The 27775-nt window shown below is 43.2% G+C and overlaps 1 protein-coding gene across 2 annotated transcripts; it reads right to left on the reverse strand.

The window, feature by feature from the left end:
* Nucleotides 1-592: 592 nt before the first annotated feature.
* Nucleotides 593-27749, reverse strand: DCTN5 (dynactin subunit 5). 2 transcript variants are annotated; one of them, XM_060648795.3, is made up of 6 exons: nt 27595-27749; nt 26761-26829; nt 21244-21362; nt 18070-18181; nt 13482-13584; nt 593-943 (listed from the first exon to the last, which is right to left on the reverse strand). In XM_060648795.3, the coding sequence occupies exons 1-6, from the start codon at nt 27640-27642 to the stop codon at nt 930-932; spliced, it is 465 nt and encodes a 154-aa protein (XP_060504778.2). In that variant the 5' UTR covers nt 27643-27749; the 3' UTR covers nt 593-929. The 2 variants fall into 2 exon arrangements, with proteins under 2 accessions (XP_060504778.2, XP_060504777.1); XM_060648794.3 differs by lacking the exon at nt 593-943 and adding an exon at nt 8910-10280 and having other exon boundaries at nt 27595-27746.
* Between the last annotated feature and the right edge of the window lie 26 nt (nt 27750-27775).

Below are 27775 nucleotides of genomic sequence, written 5' to 3' on the forward strand. Positions count from 1 at the left end.
GATGAAAGCTTGAATTTTCAAAAGTTTCCAAATGGGTGTACATCATCTCCCATTCCTTTTATTCAGTGAACAGCCTAGATCAATCCCTCTTGAGACAGCTATATTCAAATAATGAACCTACCTTACTAGATGTGTATGGGTGTGGGGGGGGGTGGTGCAGTAAGGAAATAGAATCAGGCTATCAGCCCACTATGGTTAAGCTGCAACTAGTCTAGAAAGCCGAACACAAGTCAACACCAGTGAGACATCCCTGCCGAGAAGGCCCAGAGTCCGATCTTCAACAGCAGGTGGAGGGGTCACAGTCCCTGTGATGTGCCCTCCCCCAACATTGGCAGGAATCACAAATCAGGATGCAGGTAGCCTCTGCATTAGCGACAAAGAGCTGACCAGCAGCTTGATTGTAGATGGTCCCATCAGAGAATAAGCCTTCTCCTGTGGGCATGTGTATGTGGCCCGACAGTCCGGCCAGCATCCACGATTTAGGTTTTCATAATACATAAGAGAGCTCTACAGAAGGGGTCCTAAACCTTCAACGGTCCCAGGGTCTGAGTCCTATTCATGGAGCCTATGTCTGCTTCCAGGTCAGCACAGCTCCTGCTGGGGCTGAAACAGCTCACAGAGGCCAGTTTTGAGCTTAGTCACATGCAGACTTCTACAATTAGTGAATCTGGGATTCCAAGAGAGCCAGCTGCTTTTCTTTGGCTTCTTGCAGAAAGTCATACTGCAGTACCAGACAGCCATGGTCCAAGTCCAAGTGACAAGCAAGGCTTCCTTTTCATGTTGTCAGTCTGACCCACTCAAAACCATGTACATCATGCTGGCCTGGCATCAGCCTCTAGGCGTTGGACATTTCACCTAGGGCTCACTGGCAATGCAACTGCTTTTTCAAATTCCAAATGTGCGTTTCCATCCAGAAATTGCTTCTCTTTTCATGTTGTCTCCCCTTCCAGAGGTTCCAACAGACACAAATCATAGCAAAAATCAACAGTTACATGAAAACTTGTTCTGGTTCCAACACTCAAAGAATTTAAACTCCAACACACCCGCCAGAAGCTGTATCTCACCAACACCTTCTTAATTTTTTTTTTTTTTTTTGCATCTTTCTTTGATTGGGATGATCCCTCTAGCATTTATGAAACTGTGAAGTATGTGACATTTTAAACCAGTTTTATATTTCCAGATACAAGAGCTACAAAATACAAAATCATTTTTAAAAACTTCCCTTTTTTCCTCATTGCAAATTTACTCAAACCCCTAGCAGTAAATTCAGCATCAAGAGAACTGTTAATTACAGGCCTGAAGTGCTAACTCTTTTCTGCAGAGGCAGAAACAACCCCCACAAGATAAGACTTTTTAAGCAATGGAATCAACCAATAATACATTTGAAGGCCACTGAGTACCCACTGCATGTATATTCTATTTATTCCGTTTAGAAATGGACACACACTTAAAAGACAAAGCATTGGGCACCTGGGTGGCTCGGTCAGTTAAGCATCCGACTTCGGCTCAGGTCATCTCACAACTCATGAATTCAAGCCCCGCATCGGGCTCTGTGCTGACAGCTCGGAGACTGGAGCCTGCTTTGGATTCTGTGTCTCCCTGTCTCTCTGCCCCTCCCCCCCCCCCATACTCTGTCTCTGTCTCTCAAAAATGAATAAACATACAAAAAAAGAAAAAAGAAATGACAACGCATTGAAAAAACAGTAATTCCCTTTGATGTTTAGCAACTGTTTTCTTTTTCATATTCCCTTCTAGCTCTTGTCAACACGGAGTTTCCATTGATACAGCTGCAGTGATGCCACATTAATACAATCTATCTGCAGAGCGTCAGTGATACTAACAGTGAGCCCTCACTGAGCACTCTGCATATACCAGGCATGGGGCTAACAGCTTTACGGAGATGATCTCACTGCATCCTCAAAAAGACCTTATTCCCATTTTGAAGATGAGGACATGGGCACTTCCGGATGAGGTTACTGCCCGAGGTCCTGTAGCCAGGGAATTGCAACCCAACTCTTCTGACTCTGGAGTACGCCTCATCCTGCCTCTGGGGGCCTTGTCCGTCTGGCGAGCCGCAAATCCCAGACTCACTTGTTCACTCCCTCCCTCCCTCCCTCCTTACCAACAAGCAATACGATATATTGGTTAAACTGAAGAACTCTGGGTTCAAACCCTCCTCCTTACAAGCTGTGTGACATTGGGCAAGTTACTTAACCTCTCTGTGCCTCTATTTCCATGTCTATAAAATGGGGATACTTAAAGTGCCCATCTTCTAGGATTCTATCTGTGATGTGCCCATCTCCAAAGGTTCTTGTAAAGAGCGTCTATGAGGACAGCACTTGAAACACACCGGGGACATAGTCATGCCAGTTGTTGCTATTATTATTGAAACAAAAAGAACCTGCACCTACTCCCAGGGAGCTCAGAGTCTCCAAGAGGCCTTAGAGTTTCTGAGTCTCAGATTTCCTTATTCTCCCCCTCTGGCCCTACTGCTTTCGCAGGCTCTCGCTGTTCCCATGCGAAGTCAGAAAGTGCACTCAGCAGACACCGAAGGTTGAGATGAATACAGCTGAAAAGAGGGATGTTGGTAGGGCCCAGAAAGACCATGGCCGAATGTCTAGACCCAAGGTGTGAAAGCCAGAGAGGGTGTGGACTCCATTCTTGTGTCTCTTCTCTTGGACGATTTTCTTATGCATCGACCATATATGTGATGCCCAGCAGACTTAAAGATACAGAACAAGCCATCTCCTCTCCTCGGGGAAGCAGGTCGTCCTGCGCTAACTCTTCTTGCTCCAGGGTCTGGGTCAGAGTGCCTAATGAAAAGTAGGTGTGCCCAACTCACCAGCCAAAACTTCAGGAAAACAAAGAATTAACTGACTGGGCAGCAAGGATGGTCCTCAGCATCAAGTACCTTGGAGGCTCAGGATACTGGGGGACTGCATAAAACATGGATTCTAGCTCAGTCATTAATTAGCTTTGTGACACTAGGAAAGTTGACTTAACCCTTCTGAAGATCAGTTTCCTCCTCTGTATAATGAGTTCTAAAAATCCCTACTTTTTTGACAGGAAGATTAAATGTTTTCTAATAAGTGCCTGGAATCTGGTAAGTGCAAAGCAAGGAAGGGTGATTTCTGTTTCCCATCTCTTCTTTGTGGTGGATTGATTATAAATGAGCTGATGTTCTTTCTAAATTTAAAAATACGTAAGAATGTTGTACCTTACACTATGAAGGATTTTACTCAAGATTTTTCACTTACTAATAATAGCTGTTACAAACTACCAGTCACTAAGCACTTACCCTGAGCCAGGGCTCCTGCTTTACACGTCTGAGTGCATTTAAATCCTCATAACAACTCCTAGGCATCTTCCCCATTTTATTGATGAGAAGTCCGAGGTTCCACAAGGGGAGATAACTTGCCCAAAGTCACAAGGCTAGTATGCAGCAGGGCTGGGGTTTGATCTTCCTGCCTCCAGTGCCCACTCTTCACCACTGTGACCTGAAAAGGGGCCCCCAGGCCTCCATTGGGGAACTCTGTTTCTTTGGCTTTCTCTCCCCTACTAAGCTATAACATCCCTACAGACAGGATCTGGCTCCATCTTATTGTCTACTGTATCTCCAGGGGCTAGGGCACCGCCGGGCACTCAGCAGTGGCTCAAAAGGTATTTGGTAAATGAGCAAATGAGTGATATAGCATGTGCTCAGGGCCCCGCCTTCCGAGCCCTAAAGGTAGCAAGTGCATATTCTAGAAAAGCACATTAGTGGGGGCTCTAGAAGTGTTTCAGTGATCATGGACTTGGAGAAACTGGTCCAAGCTGGCAGGACACTTTGTTGACAACTTTTTTGAAATAATCAAGCCTTAACACAATGTTTCAACACTGCCAATGTCATTACAGGGGCCTTGCAACTCCATTGAAGCTACCCCCTGGGGATCAGCCAGCTAGCTCTGATCACCCAAGGCAACCATCCAGGTCCATTAATGTCAATTTGTCCTAGAGAATGGCTGAGGGCAAGTCAGAATGTGTCTGGGGCTCCATGTTCTAGACTCTTGTGGGCTCTCACTGGCCACATCAATACACCAAGAAAGACCTACCTAGCCACCAAGATCCCTTCTTTACAGCTGAGAAACTTCCAAGGATGTATTAAATAGAAGTAATGTTTGTCTGATTCACTTCAAGTCTGCCATTACCCACATGGGTCAGTGACTAAGAAAGGAAGCGTGGCCTCAGGCTCTGAGTGAAATGGCCCATGCAGAAGTGACTAATTCTGAAGCCACTGCACATCCCAAACAACCACAGTAACCCTGTGCAACCACATGCACCAGAATCAGTCAACAGAAGGCACACGAGTCAGTCATTCAACCTTGTCCCCTGTACCTGGGATCTTGCAACATAACACTTATCTAGGCTAGGTAGGGACTGAGGGGAGGAGGGGCTCACCCCATTAAGTATGGGCTGGATACCCACAGGCTCACATCTGACTCCTCAGGAGCTCACAGCTAGTGTGGGCTCAGACAAGAACACAAGTACATAACTAGAATTCTACCTAGACCTTGACAAGGGCTCCTCTAACAAGGTGCTATGGGGTCCACAAGGAAGAAGTTCCAGGCAGAGGAGCATCCTCTAAATGGCTCTTTATTATTATTACTTATTTTTTTAAGTTGGCTCCATGCTGGACATGGAAGCCTGAACTCCCAACCCTGAGATCAAGACCTGAGCTGAAGGGTGCCCAGGTGGCTCAGTTGGTTGAGCATCTGACACTTTTTTTTTTTTAATGTTTATTTATTTTTGAGAGAGAGAGAGAAAGAGTATGAATGAGCGATGGGCAGAGAGAGATGTGGAAACAGAATCCAAAGTAGGCTCCAGGCTCTGAGCTGTCAGCACAGAGCCCGACATGGGGTTCGAATCCACGAACCTTGAGATCATGACCTGAGCTGAAGTCAGACACTTAACCGACTGAGCCACCCAGGCGCCCCGAGCGTCTGACTCCAGATTTCAGCTCGGGTTGTGATCTCGTGGTTCATGGGATCAAGTCATGGTGGGTCAGGCTCTGTGCTGGCAGCGCAGAGCCTGCTTGGGATTCTCTCTCTCCTTCTTCCTCTACCCCTCCCCTGCTCATGCTCTCTCCCCCTCAAAATAAATAAATAAACATAAAAAGAAAACAGAGGGGTGCCTGGGTGGCTCAGTCGGTTAAACATCGACTTTGGCTCAGATCATGATCTTGCAGTTCATGAATTCAAGTCCCACATCGGCTCTGTGCTGACAGCTCAGAGGCTGGAGCCTGCTTCTGATTCTGTGTCTCCCTCTCTCTCTGCCCTTCTCCTGTTCATGCTCTGTCTGTCTCTCTCTCTCAAAAATAAACATTAAAAAAAAAAAAAAAAAAAAAAAGACCTGAGCTGAGATCAAGAGTTGGACGCTTAACCAACTGAGCCACCCAGGTGACCCTAAATGGCTCTTTATCAACACTTCACTTTGGCTAAGCAACATCCTTCCTGTGCCAGGCCCAGGTACAACCAGAGGCATCCCACCCCCAAGACCAAGGGTAATTTGAGATTGGACAGGCAGTAAGAGTAGGCAGATAAACAGAGGGCAGTGAAGACAAGTGGAGAAAAGGAAGAGGCCTGAACTGGACAGCAGGTGATTTTTCCTGCCCAGCATCCATCCATCCCCTCTTCTGGCAACATCACCCCCCACCACAGCCACCCAACACCAACTCTTGGACCATGTGAGGATGTGTCCCTGGTCTAGGCAATCAGTGCATTCCACCTTCCTGGCCACAGTGATTACTTGAGGCTGAATACATCCCAGGTTTGGACCAATGATAGCCAGGTCTAGGGGTTCTGTCGGGGAAAGGGAGCTCTTTCTACCAATAACTGGAGCTACACGGTCACTTGTGAAGCCTGAGAATGAAGCCAGCTCAAAGGAAAGCAGAGTCAAGAACCGAAGAGACAGATCCCTGATGATGCTGTTGTGAGTCTTGGAATATGGCTTGAAGCCTAACCTGGCCCTGGCCTTATCAGCTACATGAGCCAATTAATTTCCCCTGTCCCCTAAGACAACTGGAAAGAGTCCCAGCCGAGGTCTCTCCCATCTGTCTGCTGTTCAGAGAGTATTGTGAAGACAAGGAGACTTTCTTCTCTGGGGTTTTAAAGGTAATTATCTAGTGACAGATTGTCCCTGGGGTGAGAGCCACCATGGAGACAGAGTCCAGCTGGCCTTTCCTAGGACACATATGACCACCAACATCCTTTCCAACAGTATCAGTAACGAGTAATTATAGACTCGTTTACTATTTGTAGTAGCTATTATTTGTCTGCCCAGCATCTTGTTTTGGTGATGGGCTCTGCTGTTCCTCAGCCATGGGGGGGATGGAGGAAAGCTCATGACCTACATCAGGTTTATCATAGGGCTGCACACCCTAGGGCAGTGATTAATCCAAGAGGGTATGGGACTTGCCAGAAACCACTGAGGACCTTTCTGTAAGGATTTTCCAAATTAGAACTGGGGGGAAGAAGCCTCTCTCTGAGGGCTAGTAAGCTGAGAGGGTAGAATCTGGAGCAGTCAGCTGCCATGGGCTCCAATGCATGAGAGAACCCGCTTACAGTAGGAGAAAAGGAAGCCAACGCAGACCTGGGAGAGCTTGCTTACTGTTTCCCTGTGTCCAATCTCCCCCTCTCCCTTTTACTGTTAGACTCTCCTTCCTCAGAGTTTTAGCTATGCAGCCAGTGACTAAATTTGCCTCCTCCCTTGTAGCTAAATGTGGTCACGTGACAAGATAGTAGGAACTTGGGTATTTGGTGGTTTCCTGGAGCCCACACCTATCTGCGCTGAACAACCTGACTATCCCCACACTGCTAGGTGAGAGACAGCCACTGTAGTTCGGTGGTCTCTTTGTTACAGCAGCCCAGTCTGTACCTTTACTAACGTACAGGTGAAAAAGAAATAGAAAACAAAGAGCCGTATTGGGTTTCAGTCTCTGGATATAATTATCCCTGCAATGATAATGTTATTACTTGCAGAGTGCTAGGAACGATCTTTAATGTTTACATATAGTACCTCATTTAATCAGAACCAATTCTACGGGGGTGCCATTGTCATCCCCATTGTACAGCTTAGGGTACAGGGCAGAGAGATTAAGTAACTTGCCCAAGATTCACATTACATTGCTTCCGAAGCTAACCTTTTCCATGATCTGTTGTGTAAGCCAATAAAACCCCTTTCTTACTTAAACTGGCTCGGGCTGGATTTCTGTCACTTGCAACAAAGCATTCTATGTGGATTTTTATCTAATCTAGCTTGCAGATTCCTCTATAGAGTGCCAACTATATGGTACAGAATTTTAAGACACTATTTACTGACTGCAAGCAAGACACAGTTCCCATGAAACCTGCTCCCATTTAGCTCTTAAACGACCACTGCAGCTACAAGACAGCAAGGCAAGTTGCAAGGAGACAGTCTTCTCAGGGGGACACTGGGCTTCCTGCCTGGGGCAGCCACTGCTGGATGGTTCATCCCATACCCACTCCCAACCCCCTTTCCCTTGCCTGCCTGAAAAAGCAAAATACTTTCTCAGCTTTCTGAACAGTGAGGGCTGGCTGGATGATACAATTTTGGGCAATGAAAGGTTTTACAACAGAGAGGAATTCCAGCATAGTGATGAAAAGTATGGGCTCTACATGCAGACTGCCTTGACTCACCATCCCATCAGATGTACAAATTTGAGCATTTTACTTAACCTCTGTTCCTTGGGGAAGAGTAATGGTACCTACCCCTGGTGGTGGTGAGGACTAAAGAAGTTAATAAATGTGCAGAAGTCAGAAGAGTGCCTGGTACATGGGGGAACACTATGTAAATATTAGTGACTGCCATTTTTATCACCCGTATGTGCCAAAGATGGAACCGCCTCTAAGGTGTATCATTCCGTAGAAGCAGCAAGGTGCAAAGCTGCACACCTACTACGTGCTCACAGTTGTATAAATACACAGGCTGTGGTATACATACGTATCTGCTGCTGCATGCAGACAGTCTCTGGTAGGACACACCAAAACCTGTTCAGAGTAGTTGCCCCTGGGCAGTAGAATGTGCAATCGGGGTTCTAGACTGGGAAGTTCTACTTCACTGCATGTCCCTTTTCCACTAACTGGATTGGGTTTTTGGAATCTCGTACATGAGTTACTCAAGGCTTTTAAAATCGTGTTGAAGAAGCTTTTAAAAGATCCCACTTTCTCTTAATTTTCACTGTTCACCCACAAGATGGGCAGTCAAAAAATTATATGTCAATTACATTTCAATGAAGCTGGAAGAAATAAATTGATAAAGAAAATGGACAGTTGCATAAAGTGGTACGCTTCCTTCTGGAGGTATTCAAACACAGGCTGGATGGTAATATGTTAGACATGCCCTGCAGGATTTCACTAGCTAACAAGAGGGTAGTTTAGACAGCAACAAAGCTCTGCCAATTCCAAGATCTGCCTTTATGGTGGCAGATCACAAGGAGAAGTGAGTTGGGGGAGATGCCAGGAAATGACATCAATCAATCAAAACAAAGTAAAAAACTGCAACCATCACAGACTACTGACATCAAGTAGGACGCACAGCAGATGTGCTCCAAGGGCAAGCCTAGTCTCATCTTACCAGGGCACAGCTGAGTAACATGGCTATGTTGTCAGATAGGCATGGGGGGGTGACTCCTGGGTCAGTCACTTCTTCATTGTATGAACTGGACCGGTTACCTAAGATCTTTGAGTTTTTTTCTCATCTGTAAAATGGGAACAACATCCACCTTACTGGGTTGGTGTGAACCGTAAGCAAACCAGTGAATGTCAAGTCTGTAGCAGGGCACCAGGAGTGCAGTAAAGTGCCCAAGGAACTGAGGTAGCCATCACTGGAGATAGAGAAGGATCACCTTCAAATAATCTTTGAAGTCAATCTTTTAATGCACAAACAAAAAAAAAAAAGACAAACCAGAAAATAGTTTTATATTGACGTAGTAGAGATCATCACATATAGACACTTTAACCCCACAACCAGATATTAAGTTAGGACAGCTCCTGCTAGATCCTTAATCTTCAAGGCTGAACTATCCTACCCTGTTCAAAGCAGAATCAGAGCATTGAGCAAAGCCAAGCTTCTCAGGCCTTCCCTTCTAAATCCTTTTAGACCAAAGGTCAGAGCAGAACCAAGCAGGATTGTGTTATTACCCAAGAGATGGTAAGAACAGCACTGGTAAATTCATTTACTCCTTGGGACTCTGTGCCCACAGAATGATTTAAGAGGCCCCTATATATATACATGATCGGGTCCAGGTACAAATAATTTGGTCTTAACTGTGACGTTTATGGCAAATATAGAGTGGGTGAATGGTTCTAGGTTAGAGAACAATTGTCACAAATGCTACGTCTTCAAGGAAATAAGGCATATGTTGCTGCCTCTAAATACTGTTAGCAAGGAGTGACTGCCAGACTAGCCCATCCACGTGGGAGACTCAAACCTGGGTCTTTGCAAAAATAAAACCTGGGTGCTGAGGGCCTCCCCTCTAGTGAAAGCCAAAGGCCCTAGATCAGAATGCTAGAAAGTCTTTTATTCATCACCCTGGGTTAAAAGGACAGTTAAGGTCATTTTGGGAAGGAGAGAAATGCTAACCACCCCTCCCTTGAAGTTTCAGTAGCAAACAGGAATCTGGGCTCTGAAAAGTCACTCTTTTTCCCCCCATGAGCAACTGGGGCAACTGGCCAAATGTGTTAGCTCAGGAAAGCCGAGAGCGATCCATGTGAGCAGCTAAAGGCTGAGAGCAGCACACCAGCTCCATGACCTCCACGCTGGGACAGTGCTGCGCTCAGCGGGCCTATTTCAGCAGGATCCAGTCATCCACGGGACCAAGGGGTGGGAGTGTTGGGAACAGATGATTCTGTGTTCCACAGATAATGGTATGGAGTGACTGTTAATAGATAAGGTTTAAGTACAGCATTTGGACACAACGCCTCCAGGCGTTCTGTTATTAAAGTCTTAAGAGCTTAGAACCTGGAAGGATTGAGAAATTCTAAAGAATTAAACAAAACCAGACAAACAAAAAAAGAGGGTGGAAGATATCAAAGACACTAGAGCTCTTTGTAGATGCTGGCTGGCTCACTTTGTCCCCAAGTTCATCTTAGAGCTCAACCAAATTCAAGACACAAGGCAGAGACGTTAGACCTGTGTCAAGGGCAAAAACTTCTGGTAGTAGCTCTTGGTGACGTCAATCATCAGCTCCTGGGTACATTCTGGGAGTTCCCCTGAAAACAGTCCTGGGGAAAGAAAGACCTGATCAACCAACTGGAGCCGGGGGAGGACAGCAGCTCTGATTTCGTTTAAACCCCTATAGGCCCCTTTTCTTTACTCATGAGCATCTAAATCCAAGTCCTCCATCTTCAATGCTAGCAGAGTAGTTCTACTGACCACATCTCTGAGATAGTATTTGTGTGTGTGTCGGGGGGGGGGGGGGGGAGACAAAGAATACAATTCCCTGAATGGATAAATAAATTCCAGGTAAAAAAGGTTATTAAGGCATCTCTGACTCCACTGGAGGTTGTTTCAGGATGGATTTGTCCATCCCCTGGATTCTGGTGTGACACCTACTGGGCAAAGCCAAGGTGAACACACTTTGAGGTAAGAAGCTGCTCTGCTGTTCATACAGTGAAACATGCAGTCCCCAAACCTGCTACATACAAGTCGTGGATGGGAGTAGAACAGAAATATCCTATAGAAAGACAAAAAATTGTATTTAAGGATTTCCAGGAAAAGTCACTCCCACATACTATGGGTGGAAGTGTACGTTCATACAACTGTTTTGAAGAGCAATTTTGGAAAATCTAGCAAAACTTTTAAAAGTTCATACCCTGTGACCTGACAATCCAACTTCTAAGAATTTATCCTACAGATAACCTTGCCCAACTGAACAATACGTGTACAAGAATATTAACGCAGCAAAGTTTCTAATACTGAAAAACCAAAGGCAACATCTGATGATCCATTACACCATTACTGATGAGTTACACTGTGGTACATTTATGCAACGAAAAACATGTAACCATTAAAAGGAATGAGGGGACTCTCCACATACTGACAAGAAAAGATGCCCAAGATACACTGTTAAGAAGGCAAGTTTCCAAACAGAATAGAGAGTGTGAGTCTGTTTACACAGGTGTAAACAGTCTCATACATCTGTATTATGTACACAAGTATATGTATATATGCATATGAATATGCATACATACACATCACACATACAAGAACAAATACATGCACTTGCATATATAGAAAGAGAAAGTAACAGGTACAATGGAAAAAAGGTCTTAAAAATACAAAATTCTCACAGGAACTGTTTACAAATGAACAGCCATGTTAGATTTGCAAGCCTATGTTTGGTCTGCATAGTATTTAATCTTTTTAAAAAGTTAGCCAACATTTAAAAGTCCAGGGATATCACATAAAAATTCAGATTTTTAGCTCCTCATGAAACATCAGAAGATCTCACAATGTTAGGTTTGTATTCTTAGATAGCTACGACAGGCTATTACTTCAGTCACTTCTGTCTGACTCCTGTAGGCAATTTTGGCCAACATTCTTTCCAGATGGTTTGTCTTTCACTTTGTTCCACTAGTCAGTTTCATGCAGTGGAGCCCTCCAAAAATGTGCCAGTCTTCCTGCAGCCCTACGCCTCTTTATTCAAGATGGAGATTTCCAACAGCAGTATCAAGATAGTTAGCATGTTTGTGAAACTACTGCAAATGAACACGGGAAGCATCTTGTCACAGTGCAGAAAGTACAGGATTCTAAATAAGGGGTCTCAAGTGCTAGTCAAGGCTTTCCCACAAACCAGCTCTGACCCTGTGGACACCCACACCTTTCTATTTCCCCCATCTACGCAATGATCTCTAAGGTCTCAGGCAGCTTGAATCCTCCATCAGAACCTCTAAAACACAGTGCTTATTTGGATTTCAAATACGAAGTGGTGCCTCCCTGCCTCTTCCATTGGTGTCCAAAGACCATAGGTGGTGCTAAGGACCTTGAAAAAGTTAAAAGAGATCAAGATATTTCTCTGGCGGGGCTCCTGGGTGGCTCAGTCAGTTGAGCATCTGACTTCTGCTCAGGTCATGATATCACGGTTTGTGGGTTTGAGCCCCACATCGGGCTTTGCACTGACAGCATAGCCTGCTTTGGATTCTGTCTCCCTCTCTCTCTGCCCCTCCCCTGCTCTCTCTCTGAACAATAAATAAACATTAAAAAAAAAAAAAAAAAAAAGGATATTTCTCGGGCAATATGCTTCTCACCTCAGAGCAGATACCTGTTTGACAATCAACCTAAAACAACTGTAAGGGCTGTTCTGATCCGCACTTGCTAAGAATGATTAAGCTTTTCCACAATGGGAACCCCATAAGGGAGAATGACTCAGCAGGGCTCTCCTTCCTACTCTGCAAAGGCAAAAGTGCACCAAAGAGCAGAATGGTCAACTTCTTCCCCAAAGAATCTGAGTGGATGATTCTGTACATCTTTGAAACTCACAGTCGATGGTCTGAGTAATGAGTTTTTTAATTGGAAAAACAACTAAACCACTCAGTGGTAGATCTCATATACTGTCAAATCTCTCTCTACATAGCATCATCCATCTGTGAATCTCTGGGGTGCCTCTGTACATGCTGCATGAGTTCAACCATACAAAACAACACAGAAAAGAGACTGTCTTGGACTAGGGGCAGGGGACATGAGGTTTTCTTCTTCCTTCTGTTTTCCAGTGTTTTCCAAGTTTTCTAGGATGAGAGTGTAGGACTTTTGTTTGCTCACATGTTTGGCCACTTGGAACTTTGAGCTCATGAGGGCTTTACCTGAGGGCATTCTGTCAGCCAAGGTCGAGATGGGATATATTTGCTCTTCTCAGGTGTCCTAGTGCTATCATTGGCCTTAGACTGTTTTATGTCAACTTTTCAGGTTGGACATTCCTTGGCAGTGTGGGAAGTACAAACCCCCAGCCAACATGAAGCCATAGTTAGAATTCTGTAGACAGACTTTTCTTTTTCCACCCAGAGCCCAGGCCAAGAGAGACTTGCGTCTTTGTGCCTTTTTCCTGTCTAGTAGCAGGTTTATTCTATATCAACTTTTTATTGAGAGCTCACCCTTCAGGAAGATCTCTCCACCATGTGTGAATGTAAGGCTTTATCTCTGGTCCCCACAGCAGTATCAAACCCTAAACCACTCTATTATGAAGATGCATAAACCTAAACATGCTTATGGTATGGGTGTACTTTCCTCTTTGCTTGAAATTTCCTGGTGAACCCAATTACACATTTAAAAAGATACTGGTTACGTTTTAGATAGCATTTCAAGGGAATCTGTCGCAGGAGCATCTTTTAAATGAGCTAGATCAACATATTGTCAGAGACAGAAGTTGCACCCATTATTTTTCTGACGGAAAAAGAACTTGAGCTTTGAATATCAACACCCAAGCTTACCTGGGCAGCCGGAGAAGACAGTGAATGGCGGCACCACAGTTTCTGGGGGTAAAACTGTGTTGTCAAGAATTTTGCAGCAATCTTTCAATACACACCGGCGCCCCTGAAATGAAAATCTTGTCACTAAGAAACAGATCAGGAAATGGAGTACAAGTTGTCCGATCTGCTGTGTAGAAAGCTATTTTGTATTTTCTCCATTCCTGATATCATACCACAGACAGGGACAATGGCAAGAGGTTTGGCCACAGTTCTCTACTTTGGGTGGCATTTGACAAGCAGGAGGAGGTAGGGGTGTTAGTGTGTGCGAGTGTGAGTGTGTGTGTGTGTGCACACGTGTGTGTGTGTGTGTGTGAACTCAGGGAGGGGGTATGCTAGGGACAGTTCAGGTTATCTTAAGCATTATAGACTGAAATTCAGTCTTCCAAGAATTGTACAATTTCCTTTCCTTTTTCTTTTTTTGTCATTTAGTGGACATCTATCATTTTGCTTGTCCAACATTTGTTCCCCTTTCTTCTGGTAACAGAACCTATATTGACCCTTGGTTACCACCCCCTGCCCATCACAGTCCCCTATCCTAACCCCAAACTCCAAGCCTGGCCATGGCAACTGGTTTAGGGAATGAGCCAGATCAGTCTGATGAATCTGAACATCAGGGCTTTTGCTGGGACTACTGGGAAAAGAAGCTCTTTCCAATGGAGTTTCCGAGAATAGGACAGATGCCTGGACCAGCTGTGTTGTTTCCATAAGGGAAAAACCTGCCTGAAAGTCTCCTAGAGGAAAGCGGGAAAGAGAAGGAGACTAATTCTCATGACATCAGTTGAACCCCTGAAGCCATTTTGTGCACAGAATTAGGATCTACTTCTGTACTCTTGGTTCATATCAGCCAATATGTTCATTTTGAAGGTTTCAGCCAAGCCTTATGCTTGACTTTATCCACTGCCTTCACTTTTCAATTCTGCCATAACCCACAGAGTTTTGAGGGCAAGAAATAAGGTCTGGTAGATTCATCCGTTTCATGGGTTAAGGCAAAGGAGAGGCTTCTATATACAGATTAGCATTGTGCCTCAGACTACCTGCAAACTAAATGAAAATTTTGGTCTTTATTGACTGCATTTACATTACCAGGCCCTATGAGTTCACTTGTGTTTTGGTCAGTTGGTCTGATAAAGCACATTTGGCTGACAATGTGGAATTCTTAACTATCAGGACAATGCTAATGTATCCAGATCTCAGATTTTACCAAAGGATATGAAAGCTATATAAAAAATTTCCCCATTACTAAACACTCAAATTGGACACCGAGGTGGCTCAGTTGGTTGAGCATCTGCTATCAGCTCAGGTTATGATCTCAGAGTTTGTGCTTTTAAGCCCTGCATCGGGCTTACTGCTGTCAGCACAGAGCCTGCTTCAGAGCTTCTATTCCCCTCTCTCTCTGTCCCTTCCCCACTGTGTGCTCTCTCTCAAATATACACAAAACATTAAAAATAAATAAATAAGTACCCAAATCATAGGTATTTCTAGGAATTTCCAGGTAGATTGTCACATGAGTTTTTTAAAAAGCTTACACCTCTAAGTCTGAATTTTTTAAGTGACTGCTAAGCTGTCTCTGGCTAGTGGACAATAGCCTTGGCAATACCTGACAATATCTGTAGCTCAGAAACAAGTTGCAGCTGTAGCTCTTCGTTCACTCTTAGAAAGTTCTCTCCCATAATTGCCTCCTATTGGCAATTTCTTTTTTTTTTAAATTTATTTATTTTTGAGAAAGAGAGAGTATATACATGCATGCACAAGCAGGGGAGGGGCAAAGAGAGGGAGGGAGAGAGAGAATCCCAAGCAGGCTTCGTGCTGTCAGCATAGAGCCTGACGCAGGGCTCAATCTCACGAACCGTGAGATCATGATCTGAGCTGAAATCGAAAGCTGGATGCTTAACCAAATGAGCCACCCAGGCACCCCTAATGGCAATTTCAAAAATACAGCAGCCAGCCAGCTCCCCTGGTGATTTCCAAATGAACTCAAAGACATCCTACGGCACCTAAGCTCCTAATAATACAGACTAAGCACATGGGGCACTGAGTGAAATGAAACAGAATATGCTGCATCAGACATGCTACACTCACATATAGGGAATCTGCAGACAAAGGGTCCTAGGAAAAGAGCAATGTGAATAAAACTTTGCTCTGTGTATCACCAGCCACCACACCTGCTGTAGTAGGCACCTGCCGAGTCCACTAGCTAGCCATTCTGCTGACTCAGACAAATGATGCTTAATCAGCTTTCAGAGCATTCTGGGAAAACTGATCAATTAAATAGCAGCAAAAGTAAAAACGCCAGTACTTCTTAGGCATGAGTGGATTGGCAACAGATGAAGAGGTTAAAAGCTGAAACTACTTCTTTATTCTTTCGTGGTGAACTTTTCAAGGAGGAGTCAAGAACTACGTGTTACCACTATTACAGCTACCTTTATCTCCTTATACAAGTTATTTAGCATCTCTGAGCCTTGGTTTCCTCATCTGTGAAACAGGACATAAAACCAAACCTGCAGGGATGCTCTGAGGATTAGAGATAATAAATGCAAAGCTCACAGTACAATAACGATGCCTGTTAAGATTGCTTGTTAGTCTTTACCTGTAAGCATTCAGGCAGTTCTGATTGACATCTATACCTTCACACATCCAAACAAGAGTTAGAACACCAAATGGGTGCTAGAGGAAGGATCTGTGGGTCATGAGGTCAGCTGGACTCAAAGAATTCCTGGTAGCTCCGAGATTCTAGAATTCTAAAAGAATTTTTCTCTTGAGATTACTTGAGGATTTGTAAAGGCTCAGCAAATAAATACTGCCAATACCCAACAGTGACTATTTCATGAACTGATGTATCAAAAAGTGGCCTAAAAAGCAAAATACAGGACAAGAAGACTAGAATTCCCTAAGCACTGGGAAGAGCATTTGGATCTCAACATTTCAGATATTTTGCTCTGGGGATAAAGGACAGGACTAACACCTAGGCTACTATGAGGATGTCATCACTTTGCTGCAGAAAATGTCAGAAAAAATCCAGCTGTGGGGTGCCTGGGTGGCTCAGTCAGTTAAGTATCCGACTTTGGCTCAGGTCATGATTTCATGGTTTGTGGGTTTGAGCCCCGAGACAGCACAGAGCCTGCTTGGGATTCTCCCTTTCTCTTTGCTCCTCCCTGATTCACGCTCTCTCTCTCTCTCTCTCTCTCTCAAAATAAATAAATAAACTTAAAAAAAGAAAAGAAAGAAAAAAAGAAAAAGAAAAATCTAACCATGGCTTAGAAAACCAACTCTTGTTGGACAGGATGAGTTTCACTATTTTCCCCCTTCAACATCATGTCAAACTAAAGACTCTCTGTCTCTGATACATACAAAGGGACTCCTTTGGAGGAGAATGGTTGGCAAAACAACAACTTCCCTTAATTATGACTAACCAAGTCAGATTTCCACAGTCATGTGGCTCTCCACTACATGGTCCATCTTTGCTTGTGGCTTGTGGAATGTGACTGCATGGTTTCAGGATGTATTTTTTAATTTGTTTATTTATTTATTTTGAGAGAGAGAGAGAGAGACATCATGAGCAGGGGAGGGACACAGAGAAAGAGAGAGGAGAGAGAATCCCAAGTAGGCTCATGCTATCAGCTCAGTTCAATTCACGTGGGAGTCAAACTCATGAACCATGAGATCATGACCTGAGCCAAATCAGGAGTCAGACACTTAACCGACCGAGCCACCCAGGAACCCCAGATTCAGCAAGTATTCTGATACTTGAGTCTTGTCCAGAGCAGAGGGCTGCCTCTGCATTATTGGGAACAGCCATTTAAAAACATGAAAAGTTCTTGGCTTTCCCAAGAATCTAGAATTTGGGTACAAATTTAAAATATAGGAAACATCTTCCCTAAACCTTAAGGCAGTTCAGCTCCAGTCATTAATATTCTCACCCAGGATGTTCTCCTAAATCCCAACTGAAATCAAGCTCTTCATCTATGAAATACTAAGAAATCCAAATCTGTAAAGCCACGGCTGGATGTAACAAGTGGATGCCAAGGCTCTTATGGACCAGGGTCCTACAGGTTCCACTGAGAAAGGGCCACTTGTACCCTGCACACCCATCACCCTGAGCTACCTGCACTTTGCCTAATGTCATCCCCTTTGACCCACTAGACTGTACATTCCTGGAGGTAAGGCAACAGATAGGCCATAGAATCGGCATGGCTATTCATGCCGCCTGGGTTCGAATCCCAGCTCTACCACTTAATAGCCCTGTCAAATCCCCTAATATCTAAGGTCTTCAGGCTTCTCACTCACAAATAGGATAATAATAGTACTATCACCCTTGGATGGTTATGAGGGTCAAATAAGATCATCAAAGGAAAGTTCAACATCATATAGAAGAGGTTTGGTAAAGTTTAGCCGTGATTTTTAATGCCTAAAAAACTCCAAATCCAACAATTCCAGTAGGCCAGAAACTACTTCTACCCTCCTCGGTCACAAAAGTGGAGGCCCACTGATGTGAGGGACGTGAGCTTGAGGGGATGGGAGGACATTTAGCCAGCCAAGACATCATACTCACAATCACACAGTTCTTGCCAATGTGAACGTAAGAGCCAATCTGAGCTGCGTTGACCACACAATCTTCCTCAATAAAGACATGGTCCCCGATATGTAAAGGAAAAAATGCAACACTAGAGAAGGAAAAGATGAACAAACAAAAAAAAGTCAAGGTGATGTGCTCTTTGGTAGAGGTTTATAGAACTACAGACCATATTCTCAACTTTATCGTCTCGTCTTAATAAGACTGCTCCTAGTAAGGAAAGAACTCTCAGGCTAGGGGAATTCTATAATGTTGAAGATGAATGTGATTACTAGCTCAAAATCAGAAATATTAGACCAGGCAGTGTGCAAAGAAACAGCAAGGCAGAAGGAGCAAGACCTTCCAAGCTAAAAGAGCTGGCACCAAATGAATGAATGTTTTGCTCATTCCTGCCTCCTTGAAAATGCTCATAGGTCACATTTTCAGTAATCTGCTCTACAGGGCTTCAAGGAACTGACATCAGGTTTTGAGGATGTATTTTCTAGCATTCAGCATTCCAAACATTTGTATATTCACTGATTTTCCTGAATGCCTACTATATGCCAGACTCTACACTAGGGAACTGGAGATATAATAGCAAGCAAAAGGTACATAACCCTGCCCACGAGGAGCTTGCAATCAAGAGAAGAGAGATTAAATAAATGATTATCTAAGTAATTAATTACAACTGTGATTAGTGCTACAGACGAAAAGCACCAAGATATGAGAGTATACAATGAGAGTATGTAACTACCTAAATTGGTAGTTTGGTAAAAGTTTAACTGAAAGTGATACGTAAGCCAAGACTTGAAGGATGAGTAGGAGTCAGGAGGCTTTCTCCAGACTACTGACATCATTCCCATTCTCTAGGATTCCTCAAATGTCATGGACAGGGGTTCTAGGATCGCATTTACAGGTAACTTCAATACATTGGGATATAAAATATTTGGACTGGAACTAAAATAAAGTAGTTGGATGCTCACTGGCTCTTTCTAGTCCTGCATTCTATTTTGTCACGAATATTTTATTGGAGACGGTATCTGTCCTCTGAGGATGTATAATTTATTTAAATCTTCCTTAATCCATTCGTATTTTTGATCTGCACCCCTTGTGTGACAATGAATTCCTTGATCTCATCACAGTCTACAGCAGAACTGTCATTTAATTTTAAATTAAAAATTCCAGGGACGCCTGGGTGGCTCAGTCAGTTAAGTGTCCAACTCTTGATCTCAGCTCAGGTCATGATCTCAGGGTTTGTGAGTTTGAGCCCTGTGTCGGGCAGTGCAGAGCCTGCTTGGGATTCTCTCCCTCTCTCTCTGCCCCACTCCCACTCATGTTTTCTCTCTCTCTCAAAATATATAAACTTAAAAATTAATTAATTAATTAAAATTCCAAACCTGATATTCTTATCTGGTTCTATTTTCTATTATCTAGTTCTGGTACTGAGATATGTGGGACGGGAGTGGGGAGAATCCACACACACTCTCTCTCTCTTTTTTTTCATGTTTTTTATTTTGAGAGAGAGAGAGACAACACACACAAGCAGGGGAGGGGCAGAGAGAGGAGAGAGAGAATCCCAAGCAGGTTCCATGCTCAGCACAGAGCCTGACATGAGGCTTGATCTCATGAATTGTGAGATCATGACCTGAGCCGAAATCAAGAGTTGGAAGCCCAACTGACTGAGCCATCCAGGCGCCCCCAAACTCACTTACTATTCATGTGTTGCTAGTTACACTTTTGTACTTATGTATTTCTCATGTGGACTATTCTCATTTATATATCCTTCCAATTCACCAATAAACCCCATGTTTATTATTTATTCTCGGTGCTTTCCTGGGACCATATCCAGCCCAGTAATGCCATTATCAGAAGGGAAAGTCAACAACTCCAACAGAGTACCTGTCACAGTATGGAATCACAAAAGGCTACCAAGAGGTTTTCTAGTTTTCCCCCAATTGCCTTCTGAGCTAATGAGCAAATGTTTTCATGTGAATGACTTACAGACTCCCTGCTCTAATTCCTGTATGTAATGGAAAGTCTGGAGTCTGACCTCATTCTGAGGAATGCAGGATCATTTCTGCATGTTCCTAGGTATTACAGTCTCAGTTGGTTGCTCTGTTCTCTGTTCCTCCCTAACCATGTACATAGCCCTATGACAGGAGCGTGACATTATGCAGTGGCTATCACATTACACTATCATATTTTATAGTAGCCATCTATTTATGCAATTGTTTCTCCCACTAGGTTTTGAGAACTTTGAGGCAGGAATGCAATTTCACCCATCTTTACGTACCCAGCTTGCATCCTACTGACTGACATAAAAAAAGCACTCAGTAAATGCTTGCTGACTTACTCAATAACATGCAGACGGTGCCACAGGTAGAAGCCAGGAGGGAAAAGAGGGAGAGGCAAAAACAAAAAACAAAAAACAAATAAACCAAAGCTCAAAACCAGCACATTAGGCATAGTGGACAGTTTTCCTGCCCTGTCCATGTCCTTTCTTGGGCAATCTTTATTCTTGGGCCCACAGTGGGCCTGACCTGACCCTGCCCTCCAGGTCACAACTGTTAAGACAGGGGTGGAGCACTCAACTCAAGCTGAGCCAATCAGATTTCCTCTCCCAAGATTTTGGAAATAAGACCTAAAATCCTTGGTCGGTATCCACTGAAGCTTAAATGGAGAATAGATATAAGTTAGGGGCTGAGGCAGCAAGGTTGGCTTCGTGAGAAATGGGGGAAGACAAAGCCAATGTACAAGAGAGGAGAGGGAAGCAGAAACACAGAGACAAGGACAAATAAGAAACAGTATAATCTCAGTAAGAGAGCGACAGACCAGTCACCGTGATTCTGTCTAGCTGTCCAGGCACAGGCTCTAGTCCCTTGTGAGGCCTGGCACCTTCTCCTACCCTGAGATTCCATTAAATATGCCCCTGTCTCTTTTGCCAGAACCCCCTTTGCTTTTTTTTTCTAGGTTAAGTGGATTCTGTTTCTGGGAACCAACCAACAACTAAACTAAGACCACCACCACCAGAGTTGTGTTCATCAGAGTGAAGTCTTCTTTCATGTCCCAAACAACAGCACAGCCCTGCTCCTCACACCACACCTCGACACACGGAACACTCCACCAGTAGCAGATTCTTGCCCAAGACCCAAACAAGGTAATTAAATTGCATACCCTTTGCTGAATTTCTTGAAAGGTGGCCTTATGACACTCCGGCTTTTCACAACGCAATGACGTCCAACTCTCACATTTGCCAGATCCCCTCGGATAATACAGTCGTTCATCACAATGGTCTACAAAACAAAGCACATTTAAAAAATAACTACCAGTACAGCTGAAAACACAACAGAAAAGAGTAGGTAGCAAGACACCTACTGAAGTTATGTTTTGATCTACTGAGTAACGTGTTCTGGCAAAAGGGATAACTTGTAAGGTAAAAAGAATGGCCTTCGTAACACTGATTTAGTTGAAGAGGTTGCCAGTATATCCCACAAATAGGACTCACTGAATAAACAGACGTTTGCTGAGAATATGGTACCCCCCGAGTTCACTTACCTCCTCAGGTTCACTTGGTTCCACCTGTCCCCAAGCCTGACCTGCTACTTGCTCAGTGAAAGTCCAGGCTACCCCTACCTTTGTCCGACCTCCCAATACTACTATCTTCAACTTCATGCTCCCACAGGTAGACCTACTGAGTTTCTGGTTCCTCTTCCCAACTCTAGACTCAGATGAAGTGCTACGCTGCAGGGTATATCCAGCTTCCCCAAAGATTGCCTGGATGGGCTGCAGGGTGGATAATGTAATCAGAAGTTTGGGGGGGATTAATGCCCCATGCTTAGTAAAAAGTAGGCATTCTTGAAATGTCTTTTGAATAAATGAATAAATAGGGTAAAAAAAAAAAAAAAAGAAGAAGAAGTGCATATGGCTGTAGTTCTAGCCAAAAAAGTAAGCAAGGGACCAGGCCTTATATATGCTGAGCACAGAAGCTTAGGCTTATACCCCTAGAGGATATAAGGAATCAATGAAAGTTTTTAAGTGGAGGATTAACACAGTGAATCTTTAGTTTAAAAATACTACTCTGAAAACAGCCTAGAATCTACATGGAGAGAGCAGGTAAGACTGGAGGAAAAGTGGCCCGTTAGATGACTACAGTGGATCAAGGTAAAATGAAAGAACGGGCCTCCTCTATGACAACAGCTGTGCACGAGAAAAAGAGAAATAAATTCAAGGTAGAGGAATCTGATCAAGCCTCCAGATCTACTAATTAAAGGGCAGAAAAGGGGCATAAAGACTGCATTCAACAACTTGTGCAAACAGAACTGGCCAAATCCAAAACTTGAAAATTCTACAGTACAGTGAGCCAGTTTCCTTAACATATAAGTAGCATGGGGAGAAAAAAACGGGCTGGGGGAAAAGAACTATTACAGATTTAAAGGGCCCTGAGAGGGCATCTGGCTGGCTCAGTTGGTTGAGTGTCCGACTTTGGCTCAGATCATGATCTCACAGTTCGTGAGTTCAAGCCCCACATCGGGCTCTCTGCTTTCAGTGAAGAGTCTGGAGCCTGCTTTGGATCCTCTGTACCCCTCTCTCTCTGCCTCCCCTCTCCTGTCCCCCCCTCCCCCCGCTCATGTTCTGTCTCAAAAATAAATACACATTAGAAAAAAATAAAAAATAAAGGGCCCTGAGAAGTGTATCAACCAGAAGCAATGTATACTTGACCTTATTTGGATCCTGATTTGAATAAACCAACTGTTAAAAGACATATTAAGACACTAGAAAGACGGAACATGGACCGAGGATTAGATGATATTAGGAAATTACTGGCTTCTTAAAAAATATAATAAGGGTACTCTACTTATTTTTAAAGTTTTTAAATCTCAGTGATACATATTGAAATATTTATGAGTGAAATAATACAATTTGCTTTAAATATACCCAGCCCCTCACCTTGGTCAAAATAGGTATGGGTTTACAGGACAGGTAAAGATGAAACAGAATGTCAGAATATTGCTAATTGCAGAAGCTGGTGAATGAACATATGGAGATTCATTATATGTTCTCTCCACTTTTGCACATGTCTGCAAGTTCCATAATAATACTGTTCGTCTATAAAAAGTAATGAGCTATAAATCCACTAACGAACACAACATGGATACATCTCAAAAACATTATGCTGAATGAAAGAAACCTGACGACAGAGTACATGATTGCCATTATAAGAAACTCTACAAAATGAAAAGCTAATCTATATTAGTTTTACACCAGTGGTTACCTGGAGCCAAGGGTAGGAGGAGGACTGACTACAGAGGGGTCCAAGGAAAATGAGGGTGATGGAACATTTTACACCTTAATTGTAGTAGTGGCTGCATAGGTGTATGCGTCAGTCAAAACATGTCAAACTACACACTTAAAATGGGCACACTTTATTATATGTAAATTATACCTCAATAAAGATAATTTTTCCTTTATTTTTTTATTGTTTTTTTCTAAATATAATTTATTGTCAAGTTAGCTAACATACGGTGTATACGGTGTGTTCTTGGCTTCAGGAGTAGATTCCCATGATTCATTGCTTACATATAACACCCAGTGCTCATCACAACAAGTGTCCTCCTCAATGCCCATCACCCATTTTCCCCTCCCCGTCATCAACCCTCAGTTTGTTCTCTGTATTTAAGAGTCTCCTATGGTTGGGGTGCCTGGGTGGCTCAGTTGGTTGAGCATCCAACTTTGGCTCAGGTCATGATCTCAGAGCTCGTGAGTTCGAGCCCCGCATCGGGCTCTGTGCTGACAGCTCAGAGTCTGGAGCCTGCTTCGGATTCTGTCTCTCCCTCTCTCTGCCCTTCCCCAGCTCACACTCTTGTCTCTCTCTCTCCCTCTCAAAAATAAATAAACATTATAAAAAAAAAAAAGAGTCTCTTATGGTTTGCCTCCCTCTCTGTTTGAAACTACCTTTTTCCCCTTCCCTTCCCCCATGATCTTTTGTTAAGTTTCTCAAATTCCACATAGGAGTGAAAACATATATCTGTCTTTCTCTGACTGACTTATTTCACTTAGCGTAATACCCTGCAGTCCCAACCACATTGTTGCAAATGGCAAGATTTCATTCTTTCTCATTACCAAGTATATATAAACATCTTCTTTATCCATTCATCAGTTGACAGACATTTGGGCTCTAATAAAGATAATTTTTAAAATGTTCCATTATATGGGGGTGCCTGGGTAGCTCTGTCAGTTAAGCATCTGACTCTTGACTTCAGCTCAGATTGTGGTCCTAGGGTCATGGGATTGAGGGATCAAGCCCCATGTTGGGGCTCGCTTAAGATTCTCTCTCTCTCCCCCTCTGCCCCTTTCCTCTGCTTGTTTGCACTCTCTCTCTCAAAATAAAATAAATTAAAATTAACCCCTCCTTCCCCAGATTTCCAGTTTCTTTTGAGAAAATCAGAGCTCTGGAAATATAGGCCTATATTCCCACATGGCAACAACCACCTTGAGCTTAACTAGGACCCAGATTCTCCACTTTACCAGGCCCTGCCACTCTGTTGTTGGCACCCAGTCTTCTTTAGCCATCTGATCTCTGTCTACCCCGGCAGAAACTATGACACCTGATATAAGGGCTTAGGAAAATAGAAATTCCAAAATTCTGAAAGGGACAAAACAAAAAACTAGAAACAAAATAACTAATAGGACAGGGGATAAATGGAATGGTACACAGCAGTGAAAATACACAAACCACAGTGAATCTTAGAAACAGAACTGAGAACAAAGGTACTTAGTGTGATATGCGTTCCCTATTGTGATTATTCTAATGACTGAGTTTAAAAAAAGTAACAGAAAGCCAAGTAAAGCTAAACTATCTACATATGTATATATGTAGATAGTTTACACAGATGTAAACATATATATATGTATACGTATATGTATGTATTAATTTACATCCTGTAACATGGATGAGTCTTGAAGACATTATGCTGAATGAATAAGCTAGACAAAAAAAGGACAAATATTATATGAATCTACTTATATGACATATCTAGAAAAGGCAAATTCACAGAGACACAAAGTGGATTGAGGTTATTAGAGATGGGGAGTGAGGAAGGAACTGGGGATTATTCCTCAATGGATACAGAGCTTCTGTATGAGTGATGAAAGTTTTGGAAATAGATAGTGGTGATGGTTGCACAGGGGTTGTACATATCACATTTTATTTTTTTTTCAATATATGAAATTTATTGTCAAATTGGTTTCCATACAACACCCAGTGCTCATCCCAAAAGGTGCCCTCCTCAATACCCATCACCCACTCTCCCAACATATCACACTTTAAAAAACAAACCTTCCATACAAAATCACAGAGAATGTCCTGAAATTAGCTAAGGGATTTCTAAAAATCCTCCACATGAGTGTTCTAACTCTGTGCAGAAACAGTGTGTCTATAATTACTAATCATACCTAATTACTGAACTATATTTCTATTAAATCTCATAGTATGATGAGTTAATGGAGACAGTAATTGAGTCTCTACTGAAAAAATGTGTGATTGCTTGATTACAGTGAGACTACTTTCCCTCTGGAAGTTAGAGATGTAACATTTCAAAGAAAATTGGCAGGAAAAAAACCGTGGACTTCAATGTCTGTCAAGCTCAAATATATCTTGGTATTTTCTCTGGTTCTGAAATGTCGTAATATTATTCCCATGTTTATACTCCTCTCTGTGCTATTTCAATTTATTCAGACTACAAGATTCTCAGCCTTTCATATTCCATTTTGCAAATTCGTTTCATAGTTTAGCGTCTTTCTCGAGTCTCAAATCAATTTTAAGAGTTTCAGTTCATACTGAACTATTATTAGTAAACTGTTAATTATATTACTACTACTTTATAGTTTCTTTTTTTTTTAAGTTTATTTACTTCGAGAGATAAAGGGAGAGTGGGGAAGGGGCAGAGAAAGAGAGGGAGAGAGAGGGAGAAGCAGAGAGAGAGAGAGAGAGAGAGAGAGAGAGAGAGAGAATCCCAAGCAGGCTCTGCACCACCAATGTAGAGCCCAATGCAGGGCTTGAACTCAACTCACGAACTGCAAGATCATAACCTGAACCGAAGTTGGATGCTTAACCGACTAAGCCATCCAGCAGCCCCTACTTTATAGCTTCTACACTAAAATATTTTGTTGCCTATTTATATTTGTATTTAGTGGTTAAGGCACACTACAGCACTTTGCAATAATTTCAGTTCTGGGTGCCACTGTATTTTGTTCCTGGCATAAAGAAAAAAGGTTTTCTGTTGCCTTCTTTCATGGAATCTTTTTTTGTATTCAATAGAATTTGGAGAATGAAAAAAGGAAAATTTTTAGTAAGTTTTTTTTTTAACGTTTATTTATTTTTGAGAGAGAGACAGAGCGTGACCAGGGGAGGGCAGAGAGAGAGAGGGAGACACAGAAGCTGAAGTAGGCTCCAGGCTCCAGTTGTCAGCACAGAGCCAGACACAGGGCTCGAACCCACAAACTGCGAGATCATGACCTGAGCCAAAGTCAGAGGTTTAACTGACTGAGCCACCCAGGGGCCCCCCAAAAAGATAATTTTTAAATGCACAGCAACAAATGGGAGATGTGGTAACATATTATCTGTCCTGCTAATGTGATAATTAGTGGACAGAAAGCAAAAGTATGCATCCTGAGGCTGGCTGTGTCTCTTACCTTGCCATTGAGAACGATGTTCTGACTTCCACACAACACAGACTGGCGACTAACTTTGTTTCCAGATGCCTGAAAGGAAAGAGCAGAAAACAGGGGTGAGAAACTAAGTAGGTTCTGGGCTACAAGTTTCCATCTGGAAAGCTCTCGTATTGGAGAGAAAAAGTACTTGAAATGTGATGTAGTCTTCAATGGAATGAGTCCGGCATATTAACAAAGCAAGGATGGATTAGGAAACTGGAGACCCCAGGAATGGATCCAGAATTTGGATGTGGTAGGTCTAGAGCCTACTAACATTAGTGACACTGATTCAAGTCTCAGTTCTATACTTACAGCCCTAAATCCAGGATAATGACTTTACCCATATCAGAGGTACAAGAATTCAGTAAAGAAATAATAATAGCAATGACGACTGAGCACTTACCCTACCTGGAGCAATTTACACGCATCATGTATTGACTCCAAAGAACCTAACCGTCTTTTAACACATGGTAACAAAGAACGACACATTAGCTTAAAAGAAACAAAACAAAAAACAAAAAACAAAAAACTCTGAAAGGCCCGAAGCCTGGAATTGCTATTAGTATTAGGGTGGATGAGACGTATCCTGCTTTCTGCAAGGCATTTTATCTCTACGATGAAATCATGAATAAATTTAAAAAGCCTAAACTGGCCATGCAGGGAATAAGTAACAAAGCTGAGACATTCACGAAGTGATCCTATGTAATCTCGGACTAAACGCCAAAGCGACCCGGGGTGGGGCAGGGGCAGGAGGGGGGCACCAGCCTCAAAGGGACGCAGGCTTGGAAACGGAGAAAGATGCCTGGATAAGCGCACCGTCTCGATGTACTCCGACTTGTTATAAAGCAGCTCGCCCAACTCCATTGCCACCAACTTCTTTCCGCAGCTCCGGCTCCTGTCAAAGCCTGCCGGCCGGTCAGTCTGACTGGGATTCGGACTACTTCCGGCCGCTCCTCCACTTCCGCCCTGGGCGTCCGGCGCTCTCATCCGCAGCTCG

The sequence above is a fragment of the Panthera onca genome, chromosome E3 (assembly GCF_046562875.1).
Source record: "Panthera onca isolate mPanOnc1 chromosome E3, mPanOnc1 haplotype 2, whole genome shotgun sequence".
Classification (NCBI taxonomy): Eukaryota; Metazoa; Chordata; class Mammalia; order Carnivora; family Felidae; genus Panthera; species Panthera onca.